Here is a 26257-nt window from a genome sequence, read left to right on the forward strand (position 1 = left end):
AACAGAATTCTAAACAGCAACGAAAAAGAACCAACTGTCTATACGCAATGATATAGATTAATGTCATAATCATAGGATTGAAAAGAAGGCCGACCAAATATACATACATGTGCAATTCTATGTTATACAGACCTTACTCAATCACTATTCAAGAAAGCATCATTAAGTCGTTATTCATAGAAATCAACAAAAACCAAGAAGTAACTACTCTAAAAGGATGATGTTTAGCTTCTGGAGAAAATGAGGAAGAAATAAATGGAAGTGGTCATGAAGACACCCTTTGGGGTGCTAGAAATGTTCTTTCTTTACTTATCAGTCGTCACATAGACAATGTGTACCATGATAAACTACTGAGCTGTGCAATTATTTTCTGCACTTTTCTGCATAGGTATTATATTAATATTAACATGTTTCAAAAAAGTAAACAGGAAGTTGAGAGACTACAATCATCTTTCAGCTCCTTATAATCACTAGTCAGCACTTTGCCTTAACATTTAATAAAAATCTCTCTTTAGGCAGTTTCATTTTGGGTGAAATAAAGAGGTGGTGGCATATATATACACAGACTACCTCTGTAAAGACAAGAAACTGGTTCCATTGCTTGCTTTGCAGGGGGAGAAATGGGTGGGGAGTGTGGAGAAATACTTCTTCAAACCTAACCTTTTATCTTTTAAAAATTATGTGCCTTCTAAAAGCATTACTTACGCAAACACATGAATTTTCTTAAAATAAAATAAAAATCCAGGATACTTAATTTCTTTTTCTTTCTGAGATGGAGTCTCACTCTGTCACCCAGGCTAGAGTGCAGTAGCACAATCTCAGTTGACTGCAACCTCCACCTCCCAAGTTCAAGCAATTCTTGTGCCTCAGCCTCCCAAGTAGCTGGGACTACAGGCACCTGCCACCACACCCAGTCATAATTGTTGTATTTTTAGTAGAGATGGGGTTTCACCATGTTGACCAGGCTTGTCTCAAACCAGGATACTTAATTTTTTTTTTTTTTTTTTTTAAGACAAATCTTGCTGTTTGCCCAGGCTGGAGTGCAGTGGCGCAATTTTGTCATGGCATGTTTCTATTCTAATGTAAATGTAAAAGTTTCTACAAAATAACTCTATATTCCAAGAAAACAAATATAAATTAATTTTGACCTTTCTAGAATCACCATATAAAGGAAATATTAGGTTTTTATCTAAAAAGTTCACATTCACTACACAAACTGAATTTCACATAGTAGTTACCTCCACAATTGGATACATAAGGCAATTCCTAACAAAAAGACACTCAAATAAAGAACTGATAAATTCCTTTTAAAACCTCTTGCTATTCTGAAACCAGCTAAGATTAAATTTTTCATGACTTTTGTAGCAAACCATTTTTGCTTTTTGTTAAAACTGTTGAGGAGACTAAGATGGTACCCAATTACACAAAACCATCAACAGAAGAATCACGTTAAGACAATATTCAGGTGGGGAGCGGTGGCTCAAGCCTGTAATCCCAGCACTTTGGGAGGCCGAGACGGGCGGATCACGAGGTCAGGAGATCGAAACCATCCTGGCTAACACGGTGAAACCCCGTCTCTATTAAGAAATACAAAAAACTAGCCGGGCGAGGTGGCGGGCACCTGTAGTCCCAGCTACTCGGGAGGCTGAGGCCGGAGAATGGCGTGAACCCGGGAGGCGGAGCTTGCAGTGAGCTGAGATCCGGCCACTGCACTCCAGCCTGGGCGACAGAGCGAGACTCCATCTCAAAAAAAAAAAAAAAAAAAAAAAAAGACAATATTCAAACCCTTCAGTGACTAATATAGACATAAAATCATAAACCAATCTTCTTATTTGAAAGACTTCTATTATTCATACTGCAATAGAAGTAACTATAAATAAATACCGATCTTCCTACGTGAGGAGGAAAAAAAATCACAGAAAACAAGAAAGAAAATAAACAAGTTTCCACTGATTGATGGTCAAAAACTTAATTTTTAAGTGAAGGTATTTAACACACCAAGAACATCACATATTCAACAAACCCAAATAGTACCTCATCACATATTCAAGGTAGTTTTAAACTAGTTCGAAAAACAGTATTCCCTCTTTACTCATATCAATCTTCTCAAAAACATCATTCCATAGTAGAAAACATGTAGTCTATTTTTACTCTTCCACTTTCACCATATTTGATATTTTTCAAATTAAAAAATTTCTGAAAGTGCATACACATAAAAACAGAATGATTTAAGACAGTGTTCTAAGTGGGTACAGGGAGGAAAAAAACCTATGAACTGACTTAGCAAAGAATATAAAACAATTTATATTTCCCCCAAATGTCTCTCCCACAAATAAATTTCCACTTAACATAACAGCAATGAAAATTACATAATTAGAACTAATATTTAAATACATAAATATCACTTTATTACTGCATAAAGTATATAATAAAAGAAGGTATATACCAGTAAACGTACTTGCATCATCCCTTTCTATTCTGGTTCCATCACTAGTTGACACACAAGTAAAGTGCAGAGGTTCAACTTCCAAAAGTCCAGTGAGAGATGTGAAACTACCCTCAGCAGCTGTGCAACTACTGACCTTTCCATTTCCTAATGGCAAAAGACAAGTTTTATAATATGTGAAGATAATTTTTAAAAAGCAATAGTCATAACAATAATTACAGCTGCAACTTCAATTTTAATTAGAACACACAAATACACAACTCTTACACAGTGCTTGAATCACGGGCATGGTATTAAGAAAACTGACAAAACAGCAGACACCAGTTCCCCTGCTACAAAAGCAGATTTGGATAAAAGCAACTTAGTAGTCCTTCACATTAACAGAAACATGAGTGGTAGTTTCCTATAACATGAAACTTGTATTTAGTAACAAGTGATTTCAATTTCAAATGGGGTGAAAAAAGTAGTAAATCAGCTACTGACATTAGCTATCACATATGTAAAATCAGAATACATTCTATGATGTCAACTGCATAAGTATAAGACATAAAACAAAGGACGATCATTTCAAAATATTAACAAGATTTATACATTGTTTCTTGTATTTTGTTCATATTATCAGTTTTATAGAATAAGGCACACTACTTCATAGTCACAAAAATAGTTTAAGCTAGCATAAGTAGTTTTTAAAAGAAAAAACCATGTAGCCACAACTATATGACCAATAAAACCACAGCAAGAAGACTGGAGGGAAGAACACAAACGAATTCACAAGGACTGTGTATGTAGTTTGGGAAGGCAAGGATTATATTCACTACTCTCCAATTTTTTTTTTTTTTGAAATTAGCACTCATATAAACAGAATTCACAGATGAAAAGAATGGGGAGATATAAAAACTATCATTAACAGCTGAAGGATTGTCAAATACAAGAATAAACTATCATAACCTTGTTTTCCAATGTCTTATTGGGGGTCAGCATAGGGCCTTACACGTGTTCCGAAAAATGCTTATTGCACACTTACTTAATACAAGAATTGGGAGACTGAAGAGTGAAAGGATAAGTCCCAGTTCTCATGAAGACTATATTCTATGTTAGTGATTATTAGGAATTAATGCAACTTTTTTTTTAAGCTGCAAGGTTTTACTTAAGAGAAATTTAAAGGACTTGTAAGTCAAGGCGCAATCAATACTAAGTCATGGGATAACAAAATGCTTCTCTGATGAAATGAGGGCATTCATGGGAAGAATAAGAGAGTTGTATACATTTGTTCCCTTGAAGTGGGAGAAAAGCCATGCAGAAAGAACATGAGTGAAATCCCCATAGTAAAGAAACATGGCACATTTAAGGAACTGAAAGAACAATATGGCTAGAGGGAACAGTTCTCAATTCTAAGATCCCTCTACATATCTTTAAAATATTAAGAACCCTGAAGAGCTCTTGTTTTCATTGTTTTACTGGTACTCACCATAGTAGAAATTTTAAGATGTGAAATTTAAATATTAATTCATTTAATAATAAACGCATTAAATGTTAAAATAGCATAATTTGATGAAAAATAACTGTTCTCTGAAGCAAAAATAATTTAATGAAAAAAGTGACAATGTTTTACCTATTTAAAAATCTCTTTAAAATGTGAAGTATCAGAGGATACTTGGATTCTCCTACCTGCCTCTGCATTCGACATGTTGTAATATGTCATTTTAGTAGAAGTAGGTGAAAAAATCTGGCCCAACACAAATATGTAGTTGGCAAAATAATACTTTAACATATCTGCATATTCAAAAACTTGACAAGTGGTAATTTCTTAAAGGTTACAATGTGGTATCTGAAATCTTACCAATGAACTTCTCAAGCTCTGTTACATTAAGATCAGCTGATATATCTTATACTTTTAAGGAACTTTACCCATACATAATGGTGAAACCATTGCATTGATCATTTGGAAAATATTGGTTCACCACTGTATACAAATATTCCAAATGTTGACACATTTCATTATCCAATATTGGAAAATTACACTCTCTAATATCAGATCCCATGAGAAAAGTCCACATACTGGGAAGCTATCAAGCTCACTATGGGAGATATGTTTCTCATTCACTTTTCAAAAAACACTGTCAAGTAACACAGTGTAAATGAGCGTAGTTTGTCTGTCAGTCATTACTGCAAATAAAAATGGTATTCCAAGAATCAAGCAAGTAGTTCAGCTTGTAACTCAACTGCACAATTCCCTGAAACAAGCATGGTACTTTGGCATGCCACAGAAGTACTCTATGCATATGTATCATTCATCTCAGAATAAAAGATGTGTATTCATGGGTTAAAATTTTAATAAAATTAATAATTTTTACTGCATCAAGGGCATTTTAAAATGAAACTGACGTTTTTATTACAAGTGCATAGTGAATAACACCATGTTTTTTCACAATTGATAAAAATGTCAATGAAATCAAAAAGACAAATAATATCATTCTACTATCATCAAAATAGTTATGACCATATAGATCCCCTTAATGATCTCAGGAACCCTTTGGGGGTCTATAGAACATACTTTGAGAATCACAGGGCCAAAGAAGACTAAACAGGGCAATGACACAAGATAAAGTGGCAAGGAAAAGACAGTCAAATCATTTAGGATTTTCTATGCTGTATTACAAACTCTGAACTTCAGAAGATGGGAAGACATGAGAAGTATTCTAAGGAGAAAGGTAAAGTAATTGAACGATCACACTCAATGCAATGTGGAGAATGTACTGAAGTGAGGCAAGAATAGATGTAGGAAGACCACTGTGAAAGCTATTATTGTAGTCTGGGTTCAAGATGACTGTAACTTGTGATCATGAGAAGTAAGAGAGTGAACAAACTCGAAATACAGTCAGCTCTCTGTATCTGTGGGTTTGGTGTCCATGGATTAACCAACTACAGACAGAAAATATTCAGGGGAAAAAAATGAATGGCTGAGTCTGTTACAGCCTTTTTTTCTCGTCATTATTCCCTACACAATACAGTATAACAAGTACTCATGTAGCATTAACACTGTATTAGGTATTATAAGTGATGTTGAAACAATTTAAGGCACACAGCAGGATATGCGTAAGTTGTATACAAACTGCACTACACCATTTTTTATAAGGGACTTTAGTATCTACAGATTTTGTTGTCCGCGAGGAGTCCTGGAACCAATTCCCCACGGATAGAGAGGAACAACTGCGTACACTAGTGGAAAAATAGGTGCCATATGGTGGTATCCTCAATGTGGGAGATAAGAAAGATATAAGTATCAAGAATGACACTCACATTTCTGTCTTGTGCCACAGATGCCATTAAGAACAACAAAAACAAATGCTGTAGAAAGATTAATAATGAGGAACAACATGATGAGACATTAAAGTGGAGACATATCATGATTTCTAAATCCCTTGTTCTGAGTCTTCTTTACTCATTTGCAAACTTGACTACCTCAGAGTTTGGAATGAACCTTACAGTCTTTCCCTTACACTTTTACCCTAACAGATTTAACTGCTTCTTTTGGTATACTGAAGGCATTGGTATCTCCAATTCTAGTCTCTCCTCTTAGTTCCAATCATAAATTGCAATGGCCTAATTGATGCGTCACTTGGATAGAGAAGACAGAAAATGGTGAGATGGGCATAAGACAATCAGAGCCTAACGCATCAAATACAGCAATAACATATATCCAAGTCAGCATAAGTAATTAAAAAGCAAGTGACAGACCGGTACGTGTAGCATGATCTATCATTAGAAGCTATATTAACGAATACGGGTAGCAAACAAGTTTAAATAGCTAAACATCCAGTTAACAATAGTAACTTAAGAGGGTGGAAAGGTTGGGGTTGAGGCATTTTACATTTCATTTATATTTTGGTATTTGATTTTTTTTATTTTGCTTTTATCACACCTCATAAGTTACTTTTCAACAAAATTGAACTTCTCCCTCAAAATTTATTTATATCTGGTTATTAATCTGTTTGCAAATTTTCTAACATTTTTGTTTCCTAACAACATTTGTAGTAAGTGTAATTAGATGGAAGAAAAAAATGAAATGGTCACTGTTTTATCTAACAAAAATAGACAGTAAATTTTAGCACTTAAAAAGATTATGTAAATAGTTATGCATACATCCGAAAAACACATTCTTCAGAAAGTATAAAAGGATGTATGTAATGTATACAAAGCTTACCTCAAGAAAGTAACAGATGCAGAAAATTATCTTTTGTTTGTGCATCCTTATTTATTACAGTAAGTATATATTACTAATTTTGTATTTTTGAAATAGGAAATTTTTTTAACTTTATAAAGGCAGCAAAGATATATCAAATAAAACTGAAAAGGCTACAACAAATAAATCAAATGTTATATAGTCTCATATAAGCATTAAAATCACAGTGAAATGAAATGCATAACAGAAACAAAAAATTAAAGTCACAACCCTTTCAAACATGACTTTAATATACTGGGATTTTCTTCAGGGGGAAAGAGGAAGTTAAGAACTTCTAGCAAATATTTTAATGATTCATATGTTAAGTTCTAAGGAATTTTAGTTTTCTAAAGAAAAAACATCATGACTACAATCTGTTAAGTCAAATGGCAACTTAAATCCAAGATACAACATTCAGAATTTCCTTTAATAAAAGAAATCACTACCTGAAAGGACATCTGATAAATCAATTTCATCTGACTGGACACCAATGCTGCTGTTATAAACATTTTTACAAGAAGAGCCACTCATCTCCAAATCAAAGAGGACTGGATCAAATGGTGAGCTATATAATCCATATCTGAAAAACAAAATAATGCACTAACGATTTTCCTTTCAGCCATCTAATTAACAAATTACCTTTACTTAGTTTTAAAAGCAGTCTAACAGCGCAGAGGGAGATGCTGACTACATTTGACCCCTCAAATTCAGTGAATCTCAACTATGTTCCCTGCAATCTATACTCTAAAGGACACTGTCCAGAGACTCAACATATGTGATTCCAATGAGCTGGCAACTAAGGTACTAAGACTGCCACCTGCAGACTGAAGCGAGGGTAATCAGGCACCATTCTCTCCCCTGAATCATTACAACACAGCCTCAAGTACAAAGGCTTTGAGTAAAATGTTATCAAAATCAGAACATCTAATCTAGGAAATTCTAAAATCTCTGCTCTAAATAAAGGAATGCCCTACTTCAAACGTAGACCATCAGGCAAGAACTTAAATCTAACCTTTTGCTATTGCTTAATTCATCATGTTACAAGTTTTAAAATATAAGTAGCAGGTAGAAGAATACTAGTTATGGGACAATAAGTGATTCACATAATTCCATCTATAAAGTGCATAGAGAAACAGACACATTACATTCTTCTTCCATTAGCAGGGGATACCACTTTTCAGTATTAAATAAAATTAGCCCTCTGAATAATTATCATAAGGATTTATCAAACTGTTAAAGAGTAATTTCTGGCTGGGGACGGTGGCTCACGCCTGTAATCCCAGCACTTTGGGAGGCCGAGGCAGGCAGATCAACTGAGGTTGGGAGTTCACGAACAGCCTGACCAACATGGAGAAACCCCGTCTCTACTAAAAATACAAAATTAGCCGGGCCTGGTGATGCATGTCTATAATCCCAGCTACTCGGGAGGCTGAGGCAGGAGAATCGCTTGAACCCGGGAGGCAGAGATTGTGGTAAGCCAAGATTGCGCCATTGCACTCCAGCCTGGGCAACAAGAGCGAAACTCAGTCTCAAAAAAAAAAAAAAAGTAATTTCTGAGAAAACAGAAGAAAATAAAACCTCAGGCTACTATCATGTGGAAAAAGTAAGGTATAAACTAAACATTTTTGCAAGAAAAATACTATTTTCAGCATATATATATAAAATAATAGTTCTCTGCAACGGCGTGATCATACTCAGAGATGCCTGCTATTAATCATTAGATATACTAAAATACCTTGTCTGAAGTAAAGCTTCCATTGGCGTTAGCCTGTCCTGTAACTGTCTGGACACTGCAGTAAGCAAAGATGCACAAGCTGTACTGCATCCAGCCAGATCTTCATCTTTCACATAATTCAGTAAGACAAAATACCAATAGACAGAACCTGGAAACAACAACAACAAAATAAATGTTTCTTTTTCCTCCTTTTCCTCTAATAATGAGAATTTAAGATTACCTGTTTATCAGAATACCTCCTTTTGCTAAAAAGATACTCCTTTTTCTGGAAAAAAAATCTTATGGGCAATTTACAAAGACAACTCCTTGGAGGGATCGAAGAGGACACTTAAAATATAAACACACTGACGCACAGTCTTACACTAAGAATTTCAAATATTTCTGAAGAGTGTCATAAAATCAACATAGGCATTTAGGTGTATAATAATGTGAGATGACTCTGAGGGACACTTCAAAATAGCTGAAAAAGTGAGGAGACTGCAGGTCCTTCAAGTCATCCTTACCGAAATACTGTTTCTCTGTACAAAACTTTTCAAAAATAGAGGATGGCAGTGAGCTTCAAATAGCCCATTTTAGTGAATGAATGGGGAATAAAATTATTCTATAATGTGTTAGGTACAGATCAACATTGCTTAAAAGATTATCATGACAAGTGTATTTTTGCTTTTTTTTATTAACTGCTACATACATGCCAAAATTTAAGCATCCTAACTTTAAAACTATCCTTAAGAAGCTTTTAAACATTAGAGACTATCGTAACTAGTTGTAATGAGCAACTGAGTCAAAATGTTCTATTCCAGAGTTAATAGTTGTAGCCACAATATGTTCCATGTAAATATAAACACACTTTATCTAAATTAAGAGAATGATATAACTTTTTAACAACTCTGAACAAGCTTTTTTTTTTAAACACAAACATGAAATCTTTATGAAATACATAACTCACTGAGGTACTTGTTGAATAGGTTGTTTTTTTAAACTCCTGGCCTCAAGCAATCCTCCCTCCATGGCCTCCCAAAGTGCTGGGATTACAGGTGTGAGCCACTGTGCCCAGCCTGAATGGTTTGTTTTTTAATAAAACAGATTGTGAAAAATATCTATCAATAAAATTTGACTTAAAAGGCCAAATTAGTAGCCCTTCATAGTAACACTATGTACTAGCAAAAACAGTAAGCATCTTTAAAAATCTTCATTACCTTATGTATGTGGTATTTTAGAGAACTGCTTTATGAATTCCTACTTGATAACTACATTCATTCTTTTTTGATACATAATAATTGCACATATATAGGGGGTACATGTGATGTTTTGAAATATGTATGCAATGCATAATGATCAAATCAGGGTATTTAGGATATCCGTCACCTCTCTGCATTGGGAACATTTCAAATCTTTTAACTATTCTGAAATATACCACAAATTACAGTCACCCTACCATGCTATCAAACACTAGAACTTATTTCTTCTAACCTTACGTTCATACTCATTTATCAACCTCTCTTCAAATCCCACTCACACCCTCCCAGACTCTGGTATCCATCATTCTACTCTGTACCTCCCATTACATTCATTCTTGAAAGACATTTCCACAGAGTCCTCAGGTGCTTTAAAACAACAACAACAACAACAACAACAACACTGGCCCCTTTTAGGAAATTCCAGTTTGCCATAGTTCCTACCAATCACACAAAACATATGTGTGTGCGGTGACACCTGGACCGTTTTACTTATTTATGTCACCTCCCTGGCACATGCTGGAATTCTAGCTTCTGACATCTGATCTGTTATAGTCAGTAAACAACCAAACAACTCAATGATTGTAATGAAGTACAGAAAAATAGTTATGAATTAAGATGACTTGATAGTAACGTAACTGTCCCATCAATCTTTTCCTTGGAGTATTATTGATGGAGTATATGCCCACCCAGCCACAATCTATCAATCCCTTCAAAAAATACAGATAAGCTACAGAAAAGTGAACTTTAATAGAGAAAACATAGTTACAAAATAATCCTAAGTAATATATATGAGATGTTCCATATGACTACAACTATTTGTGATTAATTTTACATACCACCAGTTGCTGCTGCAGGTAAAAACGACATATTATCAAGTAAAGCCTTCAACAGAACAGATCCAAATCCTGGTTGACATGGGTCACATTTGCCATTACTGAAAAATTTTTTAAAAGAAAAATTGTAAAGACATTACTCAAGGTCTAAATTGTACCCTAAACCTGGTGTGGTACTTAAAAAATCTTAGCTCTATAAAATACCAAAAGATAACAGGGACTGATTATACTAAGGATCATTGTAAATTTTTTCTTATGCATTAAACCATTATCTTTACAACAGTCAATACTGACCATTAGCTCTTAGACACTTCCTAGATACAGCAGCAAGTAGGAACCTTTAAACATTAAGAACCCGTATATGCAGTTTCAATTTCTACGGTTTCAGTTATACATGGTCAAGTACAGTTCAAACACAGGTAAGTACAGTACAATAAGATATTTTGAGAGACCACATTCATATAACTTTTATCATAGTATATTATCATAACTGTTCTATTTTATTAGTAGCTATTGCTAATCTCTTACTATGTCTAGTTTATAAATTAAACTTTACTGCAGGTATGTACATATAGGAAAAAAACAATACCATATATATGGCTCAGTACTAGCTACAGTTTCAGGTATCCACTGGGGAGGGGAAGGGTCTTGGGACACACTCCCTGGGGACCAGGGCAGACTGTTCTAATTTGTTGCAGGGTTTAGAAAAAAGGGGTCTGCACAATGCTACAAAAAAAGTCGGTAAGATTGTTATATAACAGAGAAAACACTTTAGGGCAAGAAAAGACAACCAAGGAAAATAGGAGTGAAAGGGGTGTAAGAGTTCCCTTGCCAAATTCTCCAAACTGCTACTAATAGGCAGAGAAGTTCAGCAGACTTCTTTTCTCAAAAGTTGAATAGGCCAGGCGCGGTGGCTCACACCTGTAATCCCAGCACTTTGGGAGGCTGAGGCGGGCAGATCACGAGGTCAGGAGATCAAGACCATCCTGGTTAAAATGGTGAAACCCCATCTCTACTAAAAATACAAAAAAAATTAGCCGGGCACGGTGGTGGGTGCCTGTAGTCCCAGCTACTCAGGAGGCTGGGGCCGGAGAATGGCATGAACCCGGGAGGCAGAGCCGGCAGTAAGCCAAGACAGCGCCACTGCACTCCAGCCTGGTCAACAGAGTGAGACTCTGTCTCAAAAAAAAAAAAAAAAAACAAAAGTTAAATACCCTTATTTAACATGACACTTTCGCCTAAGAACCCAAAATTCTTGCTAAGATGATCAAAAATCTTCATCAACTTTGGAAATTCTCTTAAATTACACATACATTAAACAAGGATCAAATTACACTATAAACAAGGTATCACCCACTAAATTGCAGGTGTACCTAGAAAGTATGCTTTCAACTTAAAAACATACCAACCTAATGCACAAGGCTAGAAATCGGGCACACTTATGGGCTATACTTCGTCCTGCCTCAAAGAAGCAAACACGTACGATGTCTGACAGACATTTTCGTGTTTTTGAAAGTAAGCTCTCATTTCCTTCCTTTGAGCTGCAAAACAATAGCAGACATTTAGACTCATCTTGTATTTTCAATCAAAACATCCAAAAGGCAATCAACAGTGGTAAGCAAAATTTTAATTATTAACCTTCCAGGTCCATTTGAATGAACTCCAGCTAACCAACAGAGAGTATCCAACACAAGGCTCTGGGCATGTTCTGTGATCTGGCCATCATCTGTTTTTCTGCAAAGAGTGTTAAGAAGCTTCTCATGAAATTCTGAAAACTGTAACATGGCACATCGTTGCACTCTACAAAAAAAGAAAATATAAACACATTACCGACCAAAACAGAACAACTAAAGCTATCACAACCTGGCTGGTAATGCAATGTTTCATTTTAAATCATGAACATCGCAAGTACATTTAAAAACAATTAATAGCTATATGTCAAGTATTTCATTTGTAGAAAAAAAATTTTTTAATTACATTTACAATAATGTGTTATAATGTAATAAGGAATGTACATAATTTCTTTTTGTTTTGTTTTCTCCAGAAATTGGGTGTCTCTCTGTTGTTCAGACTGGACTCAAACTCTTGGGTTCAAGAGATTCTCCTACCCCCACGTCTTGAGTAGCTAGGACTACAGGTACACACTCCCTTGCCTGACAAGTGTATGTCAAATTAATATCTATCATCCATTCCTGCTACATAACAAGCACTGTGCAGACACAAGAGATAAACCAATGAAGTATAAAGACGACTCATACTCTCATCAAGATTATAATTATTTAAGAAAAATTAACAAACAAAAATTTTCAGGTAAAAGATTTTTATATTTGTGTGTCTATGTGTGTGTTGCTATGTTTTGCACTTTCATTACTGTAAGAATAGCCAGATAATGCAATGAAATTACCTTTCCTTAGAAATTGATGTTTTCTTAAATCTTCGAATGGTGACAGAGACCTCTTGAAGTAAATCACAGCCCCGGAGGTTTTCAGATTTACGGGTGCCACTTGTATTTTCATTCTTAACATTAGATGATTTTTCCTAAACATTATAAATAATAATAAAATTAAAAAAAAAAACTAAACTAAAAATCATTTACCATTAAAGTTATAAAATAAAGGAAAATAATTGAATTGTGGCCATCAAAACATAAATCTCAAATTAAAATGATAGCTTTTACCCTCATATTCAGTAAATGACTAATTTTCTCCGGAATTACAATAGGGGAAAAAAAGAAAGACACAGCCACTATTTTAAAGGCAATAACCCAATGATTACAGATGATAAAACCAAAGTCCTAAGTCCAATTCCCGCTGGGTGCAGTGGCTCAGGCCTGTAATCCCAGCGCTTTGGGAGGCCAAAGCAGACAGATCACTTGAGCTCAGGAGTTCGAGAACAGTCTGACGAACACAGTGAAACCCCGTCTCCACCAAAAAATACAAAAGTTAGCCAAGCATGGTGGCAAGTGCCTTTAATCCCTGCTACTTGGGAGGCTGAGTCAAGAGAATCACTTGAACTCAGGGGGTGGAGGCTGTAGTAAGCTGAGATTATATCGCTGCACTCCAGCCTGGGCAACAGAGCAAGACTGTCTCAAAAATACTAATACTAATACTAATACTAATAATAATAATAAATAAAATAACTACTTGAGATATGTCAGGCTCCCCAATCGCTAAGGTTCACTTACTTTCAATATTTAAAAAAGGGAGATAACAGAACCTGCTATGCCTACCTCAGAGTTATAACGAAGATTACATCAGATAAAGTATACAGAAGTCCTTGAAAAACTGGAAGACCTATATATATATGTAAGATGATTGGTATTACTGATCAGTATCAGTATGATACCTTATGAATAAAGATGATAAACAAAACCTCCTTCCTGAGTTCCACGAAATCCAAGATAAGTCAATTGTAAAGAGCTGCACGGTTCACAGCTACTTTCAGAAAATCAACCATGAGGATTAGAACCTCTCTTAAAATTATTCCCCAACTTCTTTCTGTATACTCCCAAATATTCACCAAAAACAAGATTGTGAGTTGCCAATAGAGGGCATATGAAGAAACTCTCATACCAAAAAAAAATAAACATTATGGTCTAAAATAATTATAAAGGGAAATATCTGCTAACAATTACTCTCTACTCAGTACACATTAAAAAAGCTAGGTAATTTGCCTAAAGTTAATTCAGGCTGGGTGCAGTGGCTCACGCCTGTAACCCCAGCACTTTGGGAGGCCAAGGTGGGCAGATCACCGGAGGTTAGGAGTCGAGACCAGACTGGCCAACATGGTGAAACCCCGTCTCTACTACAAATACAAAAATTAGCTGGGCGTGGTGGCACATGCCTGTGATCCCAGCTACTAGGGAGGCTAAGGTGGGAGGATGGCTTGAACGTGGGAGGCGGAGGTTGCAGTGAGCCGAGTTTGCGCCAGTGCATTCCAGCCTGGGGGAAAGAGTGAGACCCCATCTCAAAACTACGAAATAAAATAAAATAATAAAGTTAATTCAAAACATTTCTCTTTCCAAATATATTTAAGTCACTCCAAAGAAAAAATACAAACAAATCAAGTGTATAGTAAAACATCACTGAAGGGTCATACTACTTCTAACAGTGTGTTAAATCTGATCCACAATGTTTACAACAGTATTGTTATTGCTCAAAATGACAGTTTCATACCTTGCCTGCTGCAACTTTAGCCAAAAGTGAAGCAAGTGAGTAACCCTTGTTACTCTGGTGTTTTAGGGATGGAAGCCTTACTACAGGACGTATTCCACCATTACAAATCTCTTCTGTTCCTCTTTCATTCACTGCCTTGACATGGATTAAAAACGAACGATATTTTCCTCCTGCCATACCTAGAGAAGTGGAGTAGAATGGGGAAAATAACTGAATCACCAATAAATTCTCACTGTTTTTCATCTTCATAGAACAAGATCAACAACTAACTCCACAAAAAGTACAGTAGGCCAGAACTTTCAAATTATACTGTTTGAGCAGAAGAAAGTTGAACCACCTGCACATGCTGTCAGCAAAAAACAATGAACAAAGGAATGATGTGAATAGTATAAAACCATTATCTTTGACTAACTGAGATAAACATTTGGCATGTTTTTTCCCCAATCTTATTCATTTTAATGGTAAAAATGTTGTAAACTACACACACACAAAACTGTCATTAAGCTATCATCCAGATAATTACAGTATATCCATCCAGTCTTCTTGTGCATACATGTACACACATCCATATACATGTGCATATATACACATAGCATTACAGTACTGATGGTTAAAAATGTGCATGCAGGCTATGGAGTCACTACCTGGGTTTGGATAAAGGCTCTGCCATTTATTAGGCACGTGACAAATTATCCTCTCTGTGGCTCAGTTTTTTAATGTAAAATGATACTAATAGTCCCTACCTCAGAGTTAACTAAACCACTCTTAACTGTGCTTGGCACAAGGAAAGCACTCAAATAATTATTATCACTAGTACGTGTTTTATACTAACTAAACGGGGATACTATACAATCTATATATAAAATACATTTCTTAATTATCATCAAATTACTACATCTGCCAGCAAACTATCAGTCTGTTGCTGCATTACCAGGTATTAAATCTTTTCAAGATTATAAATGCTATCACTCTACTTAGCTACCTGCCTGCTGTGCTAGCACTACACTGTTACATTTTTCTTAACACTACTGTACTATTCTCTGTGTTGTGGTATCTGACATTCTGTTTCAAAATTTCTTTGGCCAATGTTACCCCTTTACTCTTCCATAAAAACTTAGCACTTACCTTGTTCAGTTTCAAAGATGTTAGGGAGAATTTTATGGAAAAAAATCTTAGTATACTCTAAGAAAATTAATACTTTTAACAGTACTGAGGCTTTCCAAACACATGTAATTCTATACTCCATTTTGTCAAAATCAGCACTTTTGGCCAGATGTGGTGGCTCACACCTGTAATCCTAGCACTTTGGGAGGCCAAGGTAGGAGGACCCCTTAAGCCTAGGAGTTGGAGACCAGCCTGGACAACACAGGGAGACTGTGTCTCTAAAAAATAAAAAATTTTTTAAAACACCAATATTTCTATTTCCACATAAAAATTTAAGATTCACACTCTCATTGAACAAAACTTATAATCTAAACAATTTGAGATTTTATTACTTTTTGTTCACTACTGTATCCCAGCATGAAACCTAACACATAACATCTCGAAAACCTAATGACAATAAGAAAGCACAAAACCTGCGTATATACAGGCTGAGTATCCCTAATCTGAAAATCCAAAATGCAAAACTCTTTGAAAGCCGATATGATGCTAAAAGGAAATGCTCATTGGAACATTTCATAGTTTGGATTTTTGGATCAGGAATACTTAACTATTCCACAAATATTACAAGTATACCACAAATATTCCAAAACCAGAAAAAAATCTGAAATCTGAAACACTTCTGGTCCCAAGCATTTCAGATAAGGGATACTTGACCTGTACTACGTCTGCAATTAAACGGTTATGTATGAATGTGGACAAACATTAGGAAGCAAATGTACACAAATGTAAATAGTTGACATATAGATGGTCAGCTATTTTCTTGGGTTGGAGAAGATCTCTACATCCCACCCCACCCCAAATTACTTTAACAACTGAACTAGTCATTTTGTGTTGCTTTTTTAAATTCACCCCCAGGATACAAAAGCCGAAAACGTCCTACTACTGATATTTCTATTTATTATCAACATGGTAGCCCATTATTTTAAAACATTCATTATAATCTGCATTTGTTTATGACACTCAAATCATTGTATGATATTGTCAAAGCTCTTCTAATAAAAATCCTCTTTTGGCCTGGAGCAGTGGCTCACGTCTGCAATCCTAACACTTTGAGGGACCCAGGCAGGCAGATTGGCTGAGCTCAAGAGTTCGAGACCACGCTGGGCAACACGATGAAACCCCATCTCCACTGATACTACAAAAAATTAATCAGGCATTGTGGCACACGCCTGTAGGCCCAGCTACTCAGGAGGCTGAGGCACGAAAACTGCTTGAGCCTGGGAGGCGGGTGTTGCAGCAAGCTGAGATCACAGCACTGCACTCCAACCTGGATGACAGAGCAAGACTCTCTGTCTCAAAAAAACAAAACAAAAACCTCTCTTGGCCAGTTGCAGTGGCTCATGCCTGTAATCCCAACACTTTGGGAGGCCAAGGTGGGCAGATGACTTGAGGTCAGGAGTTCCAGACCAGCTTGGCCAACATGGTGAAACCCCGTCTCTACTAAAAACACAAAAATTAGCTGGGTGTAATCCCTGCTACTTGGGAGGCTGAGGCAAGAGAATCACTTGAACCTGGGAGGCGGAGGTTGCAGCAAGCAAAGATCGCGCCACTACACTCCAGCCTGAGTGACAGAATGAGACTATCTCAAAAAAACAAAAGCCAAAAAAAACCTCCTTTAAGGGAAGATACTGTAATAATATATAATAAAACTCTGAAAAGACTTTGATGTGATAGGAAGGGTAAAAACGGCAGAACATAATGTCTGCTTACTCAAAAGAGCTCTGTTACATCACACTACGTCATCCTGTAGTCATTTCTTCAATGTTTTTTCAAAAAGCACTGAGACCTCTAAGACACAAAAAGTGGGATCAGATAACCATACAGTTACTTATGACAGGAAATGACCTCAGCTACCAGCAAACTGATGAAATTTCAAATGAAAGTCCCAAAGAAAACAATCTTATTTTTTTGAGATCAGGTTTTTTTAATCCTTTTTACAACTGTGGTATTATTAATTCTGCTTTTGTAAAATACATTACTTCACCTTTAACAAGTTTGGGGCTTGTTAACGTCAACATCCCAGCATGCCCTGATAGATCAAGGCCACTAGCAAGCCATACTGGCCCACATAGAATGTCTTCTTTATGATCCTCCAAAAATGGACATAATCTAAGACCTAAAAAGAAAAATACATATTTTTCTTTTAAATTCGTTTATTTAAAATGTAATATTTAATTAGCAAATATCATCCCATTTACATATAATACCACCACAAAAATTACCATACTTAGAATGTGTTAAAATAAGAATTGTCATGCTAAGGAACTATAATCAATTATTTGTTACATTGTTTTCCATTCCCATATTATTTTACAATTCACCTTTATTTTCAAAAAATTATAAATCACGACTTGATTTCAAATCCCAAGATATTAAAAACCAAGAATGCAAGTATTAGCGCAGCTGTGTTCACAAAAGATGAGCTGAAAGTTAAAGCATATTGCCAAAGCAGAATTATAGGTTATTTTTTAATTGTGTTCTTGAAACCAAGTTTTTGCAAGCCATAAGGAAATCTTGCCCGACATGTTGCATTCAGATCACTACTCCTTTTACTGTCATGGACAACAGCTCTATAATTTAACTCACACTGTGATTCCTCTACATCCATGTGCTGCATTTCTTCATTCAAATCAACCAGGGACGGTTTCCCATTTTGTTCCACTTCAATGTTAAGAGCTGGAGACAAAGGAAAGGTGATCTGCCTATCTACTGCTGTTTCTAGAGGATAAAAATATTAGTAAACTTAATTTTCTTTAATATCAATGATTTATGTGCCTAAAAAATCTAAAATTTCCTGTTAACTTGGGAACTTGTGTGATTTTCATCACAGATGCTTTAAAATGGTTGGAGGAAAATTTTGATTCAATTGTTTTATACATTCTTCTCTCTTTTAATGGTAATAAAATATTTGCCTAAAGAAACAATCTGCCGGCACCTAAACTAAAAGTTCTTACCCTAGGCTGCATACTATAAGCACTTGCAGAGCTTTAAAACTACTAAATCCTGAGTCCTCTACCCAATTAATTCAAAATCTGTCAAAAGATTGCACACATACAAACACACCCATATACACACAAACTCACATAAATACACAGACACACATACAGTCATCTGCCCCTCAGTATTTGTAGGGAATTAGTTCCAGGACCCTCCCAGATGCCAAAATCCACAGATGTTCGAGTCCCTTATACAAAATAGCATAATATTTGTATACAATCTTATTCATGTCCTCCTGCATACTTTCAATCATCTGTAGTTTACTAATAAAACCTAATACAATATGAATGCCATGCAAATACTATTTATTTATTTCAGACAGAGTCTCACTCTGTCACCTAGGCTGGAGTGCAGTGGTGCAGTCATAGCTGACTGTAACCTCCAAATCCTGGGCTCAAGTGATCCTCCTGCCTCAGCCTCATGAGTACTGCCACCTGAGTAGTGCCACAGGTGCACACCACCACACCCAGCTAATTTTTTTTTTTAATTTTTGCAGCCATGTGGTCTTGCTACACGGCCCAGGCTGGTCTCAAATTCCTGGGCTAAAGTGATCCTCCTGCCTTGGCCTCTCAAAATGCTGGGATTAGAGGCATGAGCCACCATATGTGGTCTAATATTACTTTTTATTTGTATATTTTCTTATCGTATTGATTTTTTATTTCCCACCCCCACCCAAAATAATATTTTCAATCCATGATTGGTTGTTTCTGAGGTTGGTAGACTGCTGGGATGTGAAACCCACAGATAGAGAGTGCCAGATGTATGCATACTTTTTCAAAAAGGAAAATTTTCAAGTTTCAATGTTTCAAACTGGAGTTAAGTTGCCATTTTACCGTGAAATTATCCCCAGCCCCTTAAACTAACTTATTAAGGAGAAAACCGTGAGTAGTAACAGCTAGTTTCTAACCATGCTAAATGTGTATAATCTACTTTAATAACTCAGTACAACAAATTCTGAACTTGTAAGAAAGCTAAATAAAAATGAGCGTATTTTTAGCATTACATGAAAGGCTGGCTTCACTAATAACCTTGAAAGTAACTTCCATAACAGTTCTATTCACAATCAAGTCTTCTCCTAAGAAAAGAAATACATAAAGCTAGTAATGCTAAAAGTCAAACTAATTTACACAGGAACTAATCCCACTTCCAAAAAAGCATAATTATATGATTCAAGTTTATGCAATTCTGAACATTACTGGGTTACTGAAAAGTTTTGAAATGTTCTCTGAATTACTTTTCTAAATAAAATCACAAAAAGTAGAGCAGGCAAATGGCAATAACAGGCAGAAAGGGACACGAAACTTAGCCAAGTTGAAAATTAGTTTCAGAAATCAACCACAAAATAAAATCTTCAACAATAAATTTTGATCCATTCTTACCATTGACTTTCCCTAATCCTGGAGCTTTATTTTTCAGCAGTGTCACTTGTATCTGTGGAATATTGGTGATGTTTGAGTTCAAAACGAATTTGAAGTCCACATGTCCAACCATACAAGCTTTAGGTAGCACTAATTCAAATACATGTTCATCCCAGCTGTTGCTGTCAAATAAGGGGAAAAATGCTAAATAAAGCAAATATCTTACTTCAGCCACAACCATATTATCATTAAGGTCACCTTTCTACTTTTTGCTTTGCAGCTTCCAATAAAATTCAGTGTTTCTCAATGGGATCAAGAGAGAAAATAGCTCCCAAAGGAGAAGGTTAAACATAGGGCAATGAATGATCTTACTTTAGAAATCTACACCTGCCTTGAGACTCGCACATACCAATAAACTCTTATTCCTCAAAGTGTGAATGATTTAATGTGAATATCCTGCAAATTCCTGGTACCCACCCTAGATCTATGAATAGGGTCCCAGAATCTTCATTTTAAAACAACAATTTCTTGCATTTCTTATATATATTCATTCTTGGGTTTTAAATGCTATATATATGCTGGAAAATGAAAATCTCCAAACTCCTCCACTAAATGTAAGGCTCACATCCAAAAGTCTACTAAACATCTCAAACTCATTATGAAAAACCCACTCTCAAATCTCAGTAAACAGAAACTTCATTTTCCAGTGAACTCAGACCAAAACCTGAAAGCCATCCTTTATTCTCCTCTCTCACACAGTATGTTCAATACATCAGCAAATTCTATTTCTTGTACCTCCAAATTATACCCAGAATCTAACCACTCTTTTCACTACCTCCATCACTACCACAATGGTCCAAGCTACCATCAGCATTCCTGAATTAGCACAACAGCAACCAAACTAGAACCATTCTATCACTGCCCTCCACCACCACAACCATCATTCTAAATACAGAAGTCAAAGTAATCTTTGTAAAATATAAATCATACCACATCACTCCTGTATTCAAACCTGCTAACACTTTCCCATCTCACGTAGCATGAGAGTCTTTTTTTTTTTTTTTGAAATGGGGGTCTTACTCTGTCACCCAGGCCAGAGTGCAGTGGCACAATCATGGCTCACTACAGCCTGGACCGCCTGGGCTCAAGTGATTCTCCCACCTCAGTTTCCCAAATATCTGGGACCACAGGCACATACCACCATGTCCAGCTAAATTTTATTATTTATAGATACGAGGTCTCCCTATATTGCCCAGGTGGGTCTTGAACACCTGGGTTCAAGTGATCCTCCTGAGTCAGTCTCCCAAAATGCTAGGATTACAGATATGAGCCACTGTGCCTGACCTTTTATAAAGGCATTCATTATCCAGCTCCCAGGTACCCTCTACCTCTTTTTTTCTTTTTGAGATGGAGTCTCTCTCTGTAGCCCAGGCTGGACTGCAGTGGAGCGCAATCTTGGCTTACTGCAGCCTCCACCTCCCAGGATCAAGCAATTCTCTGCCTCAGCCTCCCGAGTAGTTGGGATTACAGGTGCACACCACCACACCCAGCTACTTTTTACATTTTTAGTAGAGATGGGGTTTCACCATGTTGGCCAAGCTGGTCTCAAACTCCTGGCCTCAAGTGATTTACCTGCCTTGGCTTCCCAAAGTGCTGGGATTACAAGCATGAGTGATCATCCCCAGCTCACAGCTACCTCTTTGGATCTCCCTCCCTACCACTCTTCCCTATATTCACAGCACTCCAACAACAATGGTCATATTTCTCTTCCTAGAATTCACAAAATATACTCCTCAGGGTTCTGTATTGCTATTGTCATGGAAGACTTTCTTAGGCCCCTTATATTGAAAATATCATACACACTGTCTCTCTTTTTCTCTCACTTTCTCACACTTACATGCAATTACCTATCCAACAACTACTCGATTGCCATACTCTGTTTTAACAGTCTTCATAGCTTTTATGCCCATATGGCATGGTATATGTATCTGTCTACTTTCTATTGCCATTAGGAGGTAAATTCCATGAGACCCATATTACTAGTGACTATAACAGTGCCTGCTTTTATTAAATACAAAACAAGCATTTGAGTATTTGTTAAATAAATCTGTGAACTAAGTGACCAAACTAATTGCAGTAGTAAATTACTCTCATTATTTTATCCTAAAATTCAGAATAAGAATATAAGTTTCCTGGGCCGGGCGCGGTGGCTCAAGCCTGTAATCCCAGCACTTTGGGAGGCCGAGATGGGCGGATCACGAGGTCAGGAGATCGAGACCATCCTGGCTAACACGGTGAAACCCCGTCTCTACTAAAAAATACAAAAAAAAAAAAATAGCCAGGCGAGGTGGCAGGCGCCTGTAGTCCCAGCTACTCGGGAGGCTGAGGCAGGAGAATGGCATAAACCCGGGAGGCGGAGCTTGCAGTGAGCTGAGATCCGGCCACTGCACTCCAGCCTGGGTGACAGAGCGAGACTCCGTCTCAAAAAAAAAAAAAAAAAAAAAAAAAAAAAAAAAAAAAAGAATATAAGTTTCCAAAATCAGTGTGACAAATAGAAGGAACAAAGTCATCAACATGCAAAAATTAGCTTACATATTTGTTAGAGACAACACAGAATTCCTAGGTATATTACTGTTTATCTTTTAGACAGTTTAAAAGATAAACAGGTCAGGCACGGTGGCTCATGCCCATAATCCCAGCACTTTGGGAGGCCAAGGTGGGTGGATCACCTGAGATCAGGAGTTCAAGACCAGCCTGGCCAACAGAGTGAAACTCCATCTCTACCTAAAATACAAAAATTAGCCAGACATGGTGGCACACGCCTGTAATCCCAGCTACTTGAGAGGCTGAGGCAGCAGAATCACTTGAACCCAGGAGGCAGTGGTTGCAGTGAGCCGAGATCGTGCCACTGCACTCCAGCCTGGGTGACAGAATGAGACTGTCTCAAAAAAAAAAAAAAAAAAAAAAAAAAAAGATAAACAGTAATAAACCTAGGAATTCTACATTGTCTCTAACAAATATATAACATTAACATAAAATTAAACATCTTCGGAAAATCTTTTACCTGTCGGTCTGTAGTTTCCAAGTTCGAGTATGCTGAGCAGCATCACCATGGTGTTGCTGATGCAAATGTTGAGGGTGCCTCCTTTGCTGCTGTTCTTGTTGAACTTCTACCCAGCATGGAGGAACAGTCGCTGAAAACCTTGGAGTCAAAGTCTCAAAGCGGGTTAGCTCCACTAGAGATGTCAAGATTTCGAGGGTGAATGGCTGGTCCACCAATAAATCAACTCCTTAAAATTAGTGAGAGTAGTATTTGAAATAGGTGTTTTAAAAAAAAAAAAAAAAAGAAGACAATGAAGTTTTAATTCACGGTTATGTTTTCTATTGCAACACTTGCCAAATATTCTGAAAGTTAATAAAGTGGACTCAGGTATCTACATATAACTAAGATAACTAACTCTGGCTAAATAATAGCAAAGAAGAAAATTCTAACTTAAATATTTAAAATTAGAGACAATACTCACTATTGAAGAAACCCAAACCCGTCAGAAAAGGTCTTACTGAACTTTAGCCCTAATAAGGACGGCAAGAAAAGTAGTGGTACTAAAGTGCAAGCCAATGTACATCGGACCAAAATTCACTTTTAGACCCTGTTTTTTACAAAATAAATGCTAGACATCAGCAAGTACATAACATATGCCCTTTTATAATGAATAAAAAACTAAAACAGTCAAAAGCTATATGGTAAATAAATACTTACAAACTGCAAAATTAAATTGTGTTTTTTCTATTTCTGTGGCAGTTAAGAAAATCTTGTGTACATGCTAGTATTATAAAAGTAATAATGTGCTTCATACTGATTAGGTTTCTTTACAAATGCTATGCATGTATTCATATCAGTGAAATGTATAACATTAAAAAATGCTGAGAAGCTGTTGTTCTCATTTTTAAAAAGTAATGAAATACTAAAATATAAAATCTGGTAGGTTTAGAATATTTTCACAAAGAAAAAAATGATGGCAAGTTCTATAAAATTATTACAAGTTTAATTCAAATTACATCTTTTTCTCAAAGTCTAGACCCTTTTAAATCTGATTAGTTTGTAAATATTAACAGCATGTCAATCTCCTTTCTTTACATTATTTCTTCATTACAAAATTCATCTTTCCTCTACTAAAAAGTAGTTTTCTGTACTTTATATAAAAATCTTTCTCCATTCAACCAATAACCTATAAAATATGAGAATATTCAGTATTTTAGCTTTTTATACCAAGTTGTATACTTAACCAAGACATCTTGGTTAATTCAAGTAACTGGAGATTGAGAAGCAGACTACAATGATTTCATAAAAGTCTACAAGGCAAATAATGATTTTTCGGCAGGGAGTAACATGCTAGCAGAACTTCTTTTGAAAAATTAGCTCTGGAGGGCAATGTGGGACAAGGATGGGGGAAAAAAGGCAAAAACAAACAAACAAATATAAACAAATCTATCTGGAGATTCAGGATGGGACAACATATGTGTGAATATACCACCTAAATATATACTCAGTGACAGCATTTTTTTCAGCTTTGCAATTCCAGTAGTAATATTAATAAATGAGCCAGTCTACTAATTTTATACTTACTTAATGAATTCTCTTTTATATGATTTTCCCTCCCCTAATTAGACTAAAAGCTCATTAACGGCTGAAATGTTTGTTTTAACCTCTTAGATGACTTCACAAATATTGAGTAACATACCACACAGGTTGAGAATCACTCCTTACTTTAATATGTTTACATCTTCCGACAACTAGAAAAAAGACAATACCTAATCATTTTTTTAAATCATTTAAAAAATTAATATCATACCTGAAATGCCGGGACTTGAAGGATTTGATAAAGGCTTGGAACCTTCTGAAGATGGTTCTATTCCTTTAGAAAGAGATCCATCCACTAGTATATCAGCTTCATCAATATCATCACAGGTTCCTCCAATTTGGAGAAAATGAAGCTCACCACCTACAGTGCAGCAAATTTCATAGATACATGAAAAATGGGTAAACATTCAAATATTCAAATGTAATACTACTTAGGAAACAATTTAATGTCACTTCATAGGCAGATAAGGAAAGCTACCAATGTGATGTATTTCCAAGAGTTTAGAAATTTAATTGCCAAGGAATTACAAATTGAAGCCAAATTTTTAGGAAGAAAATGATAAATACATAAACATACATGAAAGCAGGTATTTATCTAGTACTTACTTTTATGAGACAGTATTTTAAGTGCTTTAATTAATTCATTTACTCTTTACCAAAAACTCGTGTGGTAGAACTATTACTGTGGCTATTTTACAGATGAGGCACTAGCTATACTGGAATCCACAGCCAAATCTCTTAATCTCAACAGTAACAAAACTTGACAAATACTCTTATTTTTTAAAGCATTCACAATGAAATGAAGGCAACTAAAATTTCTAGTTTAAAATCTCTGTCACAGGAAAAAAACTGACAGCAAATTTAGCATTAATTAAGACAAAAAAATAGTATATTCTAACATTCTAATTTGGAGATTCAAGTCTAGAACGGCAGAAGAAGGAAGATGATAAATCCCCTTCCTGAAAGGCAACTATAAAGCTAGACAAAACTGTAATTTAACGAGGGTGAGGTAAGCAGGGAAAACCAGCAGATTCACTGTTATCTCCAGATGGGACTCAATTGATGGAGAGTTTCCAGTTTAAAGTGGTGATTTCAATGGGAAACAAAGGTCTGCTACTTGAGGTCACAATTCTGTCTGGGGCAAGCAAAGCACTAGAAACACCAGGGATTTAACACGGAATTACATGTAGTGAGAGAAGCACAGTGGGCCTGGTAAACACTCCACAAATCCCACCTTGACCAGAGGCTGTGCACGTGTCCAGCAAAGACCAGAGGGAGCCCAAGCCATTACTACATCCTCAGTCAACTAAGCCTCCATGCCTATGCAAAAGAGACCTGAGAAAACACAACAAAAAATAAAAGCCAGGGCACACTTGAGCACAGCCTTACTGGCTAAAGGTATTTGGACACTACAACCTATCAATCTTTGGCTGAATACTAAGCTATG

The 26257-nt window shown here is 36.1% G+C and overlaps 2 protein-coding genes across 11 annotated transcripts in view; one reads left to right on the top strand and one right to left on the bottom strand.

The window, feature by feature from the left end:
* The window catches only part of DPY30 (dpy-30 histone methyltransferase complex regulatory subunit), a 937477-nt gene that overhangs the window by 499753 nt on the left and 411467 nt on the right, over window positions 1–26257 (top strand). The window lies entirely within an intron of this gene.
* BIRC6 (baculoviral IAP repeat containing 6) overlaps window positions 1–26257 on the bottom strand; it is a 256236-nt gene that overhangs the window by 162402 nt on the left and 67577 nt on the right. For 5 of the 10 annotated variants that reach the window (XR_007718761.1, XM_050754117.1, XM_050754112.1 and 2 more), the window contains exons 11-23: window positions 25022–25171; window positions 23233–23458; window positions 20190–20350; window positions 18400–18531; window positions 17798–17929; window positions 14650–14828; window positions 12879–13012; window positions 12113–12274; window positions 11884–12015; window positions 10478–10575; window positions 8404–8551; window positions 7115–7248; window positions 2447–2593 (exon numbers count right to left, since the gene is read on the bottom strand). Coding sequence is in view for 9 of the 10 variants with exons in the window: in XM_050754117.1 (XP_050610074.1) it covers window positions 2447–2593; window positions 7115–7248; window positions 8404–8551; window positions 10478–10575; window positions 11884–12015; window positions 12113–12274; window positions 12879–13012; window positions 14650–14828; window positions 17798–17929; window positions 18400–18531; window positions 20190–20350; window positions 23233–23458; window positions 25022–25171 (1935 nt within the window). In the remaining variant the exon portion in view is untranslated. The remainder of the gene's footprint in view (window positions 1–2446; window positions 2594–7114; window positions 7249–8403; window positions 8552–10477; window positions 10576–11883; window positions 12016–12112; window positions 12275–12878; window positions 13013–14649; window positions 14829–17797; window positions 17930–18399; window positions 18532–20189; window positions 20351–23232; window positions 23459–25021; window positions 25172–26257) is intronic. The other 5 variants (XM_050754115.1, XM_050754114.1, XM_050754116.1 and 2 more) reach the window with 4 other exon arrangements.

This window comes from Macaca thibetana, chromosome 13, assembly GCF_024542745.1.
Source record: "Macaca thibetana thibetana isolate TM-01 chromosome 13, ASM2454274v1, whole genome shotgun sequence".
Classification (NCBI taxonomy): domain Eukaryota; kingdom Metazoa; phylum Chordata; class Mammalia; order Primates; family Cercopithecidae; genus Macaca; species Macaca thibetana.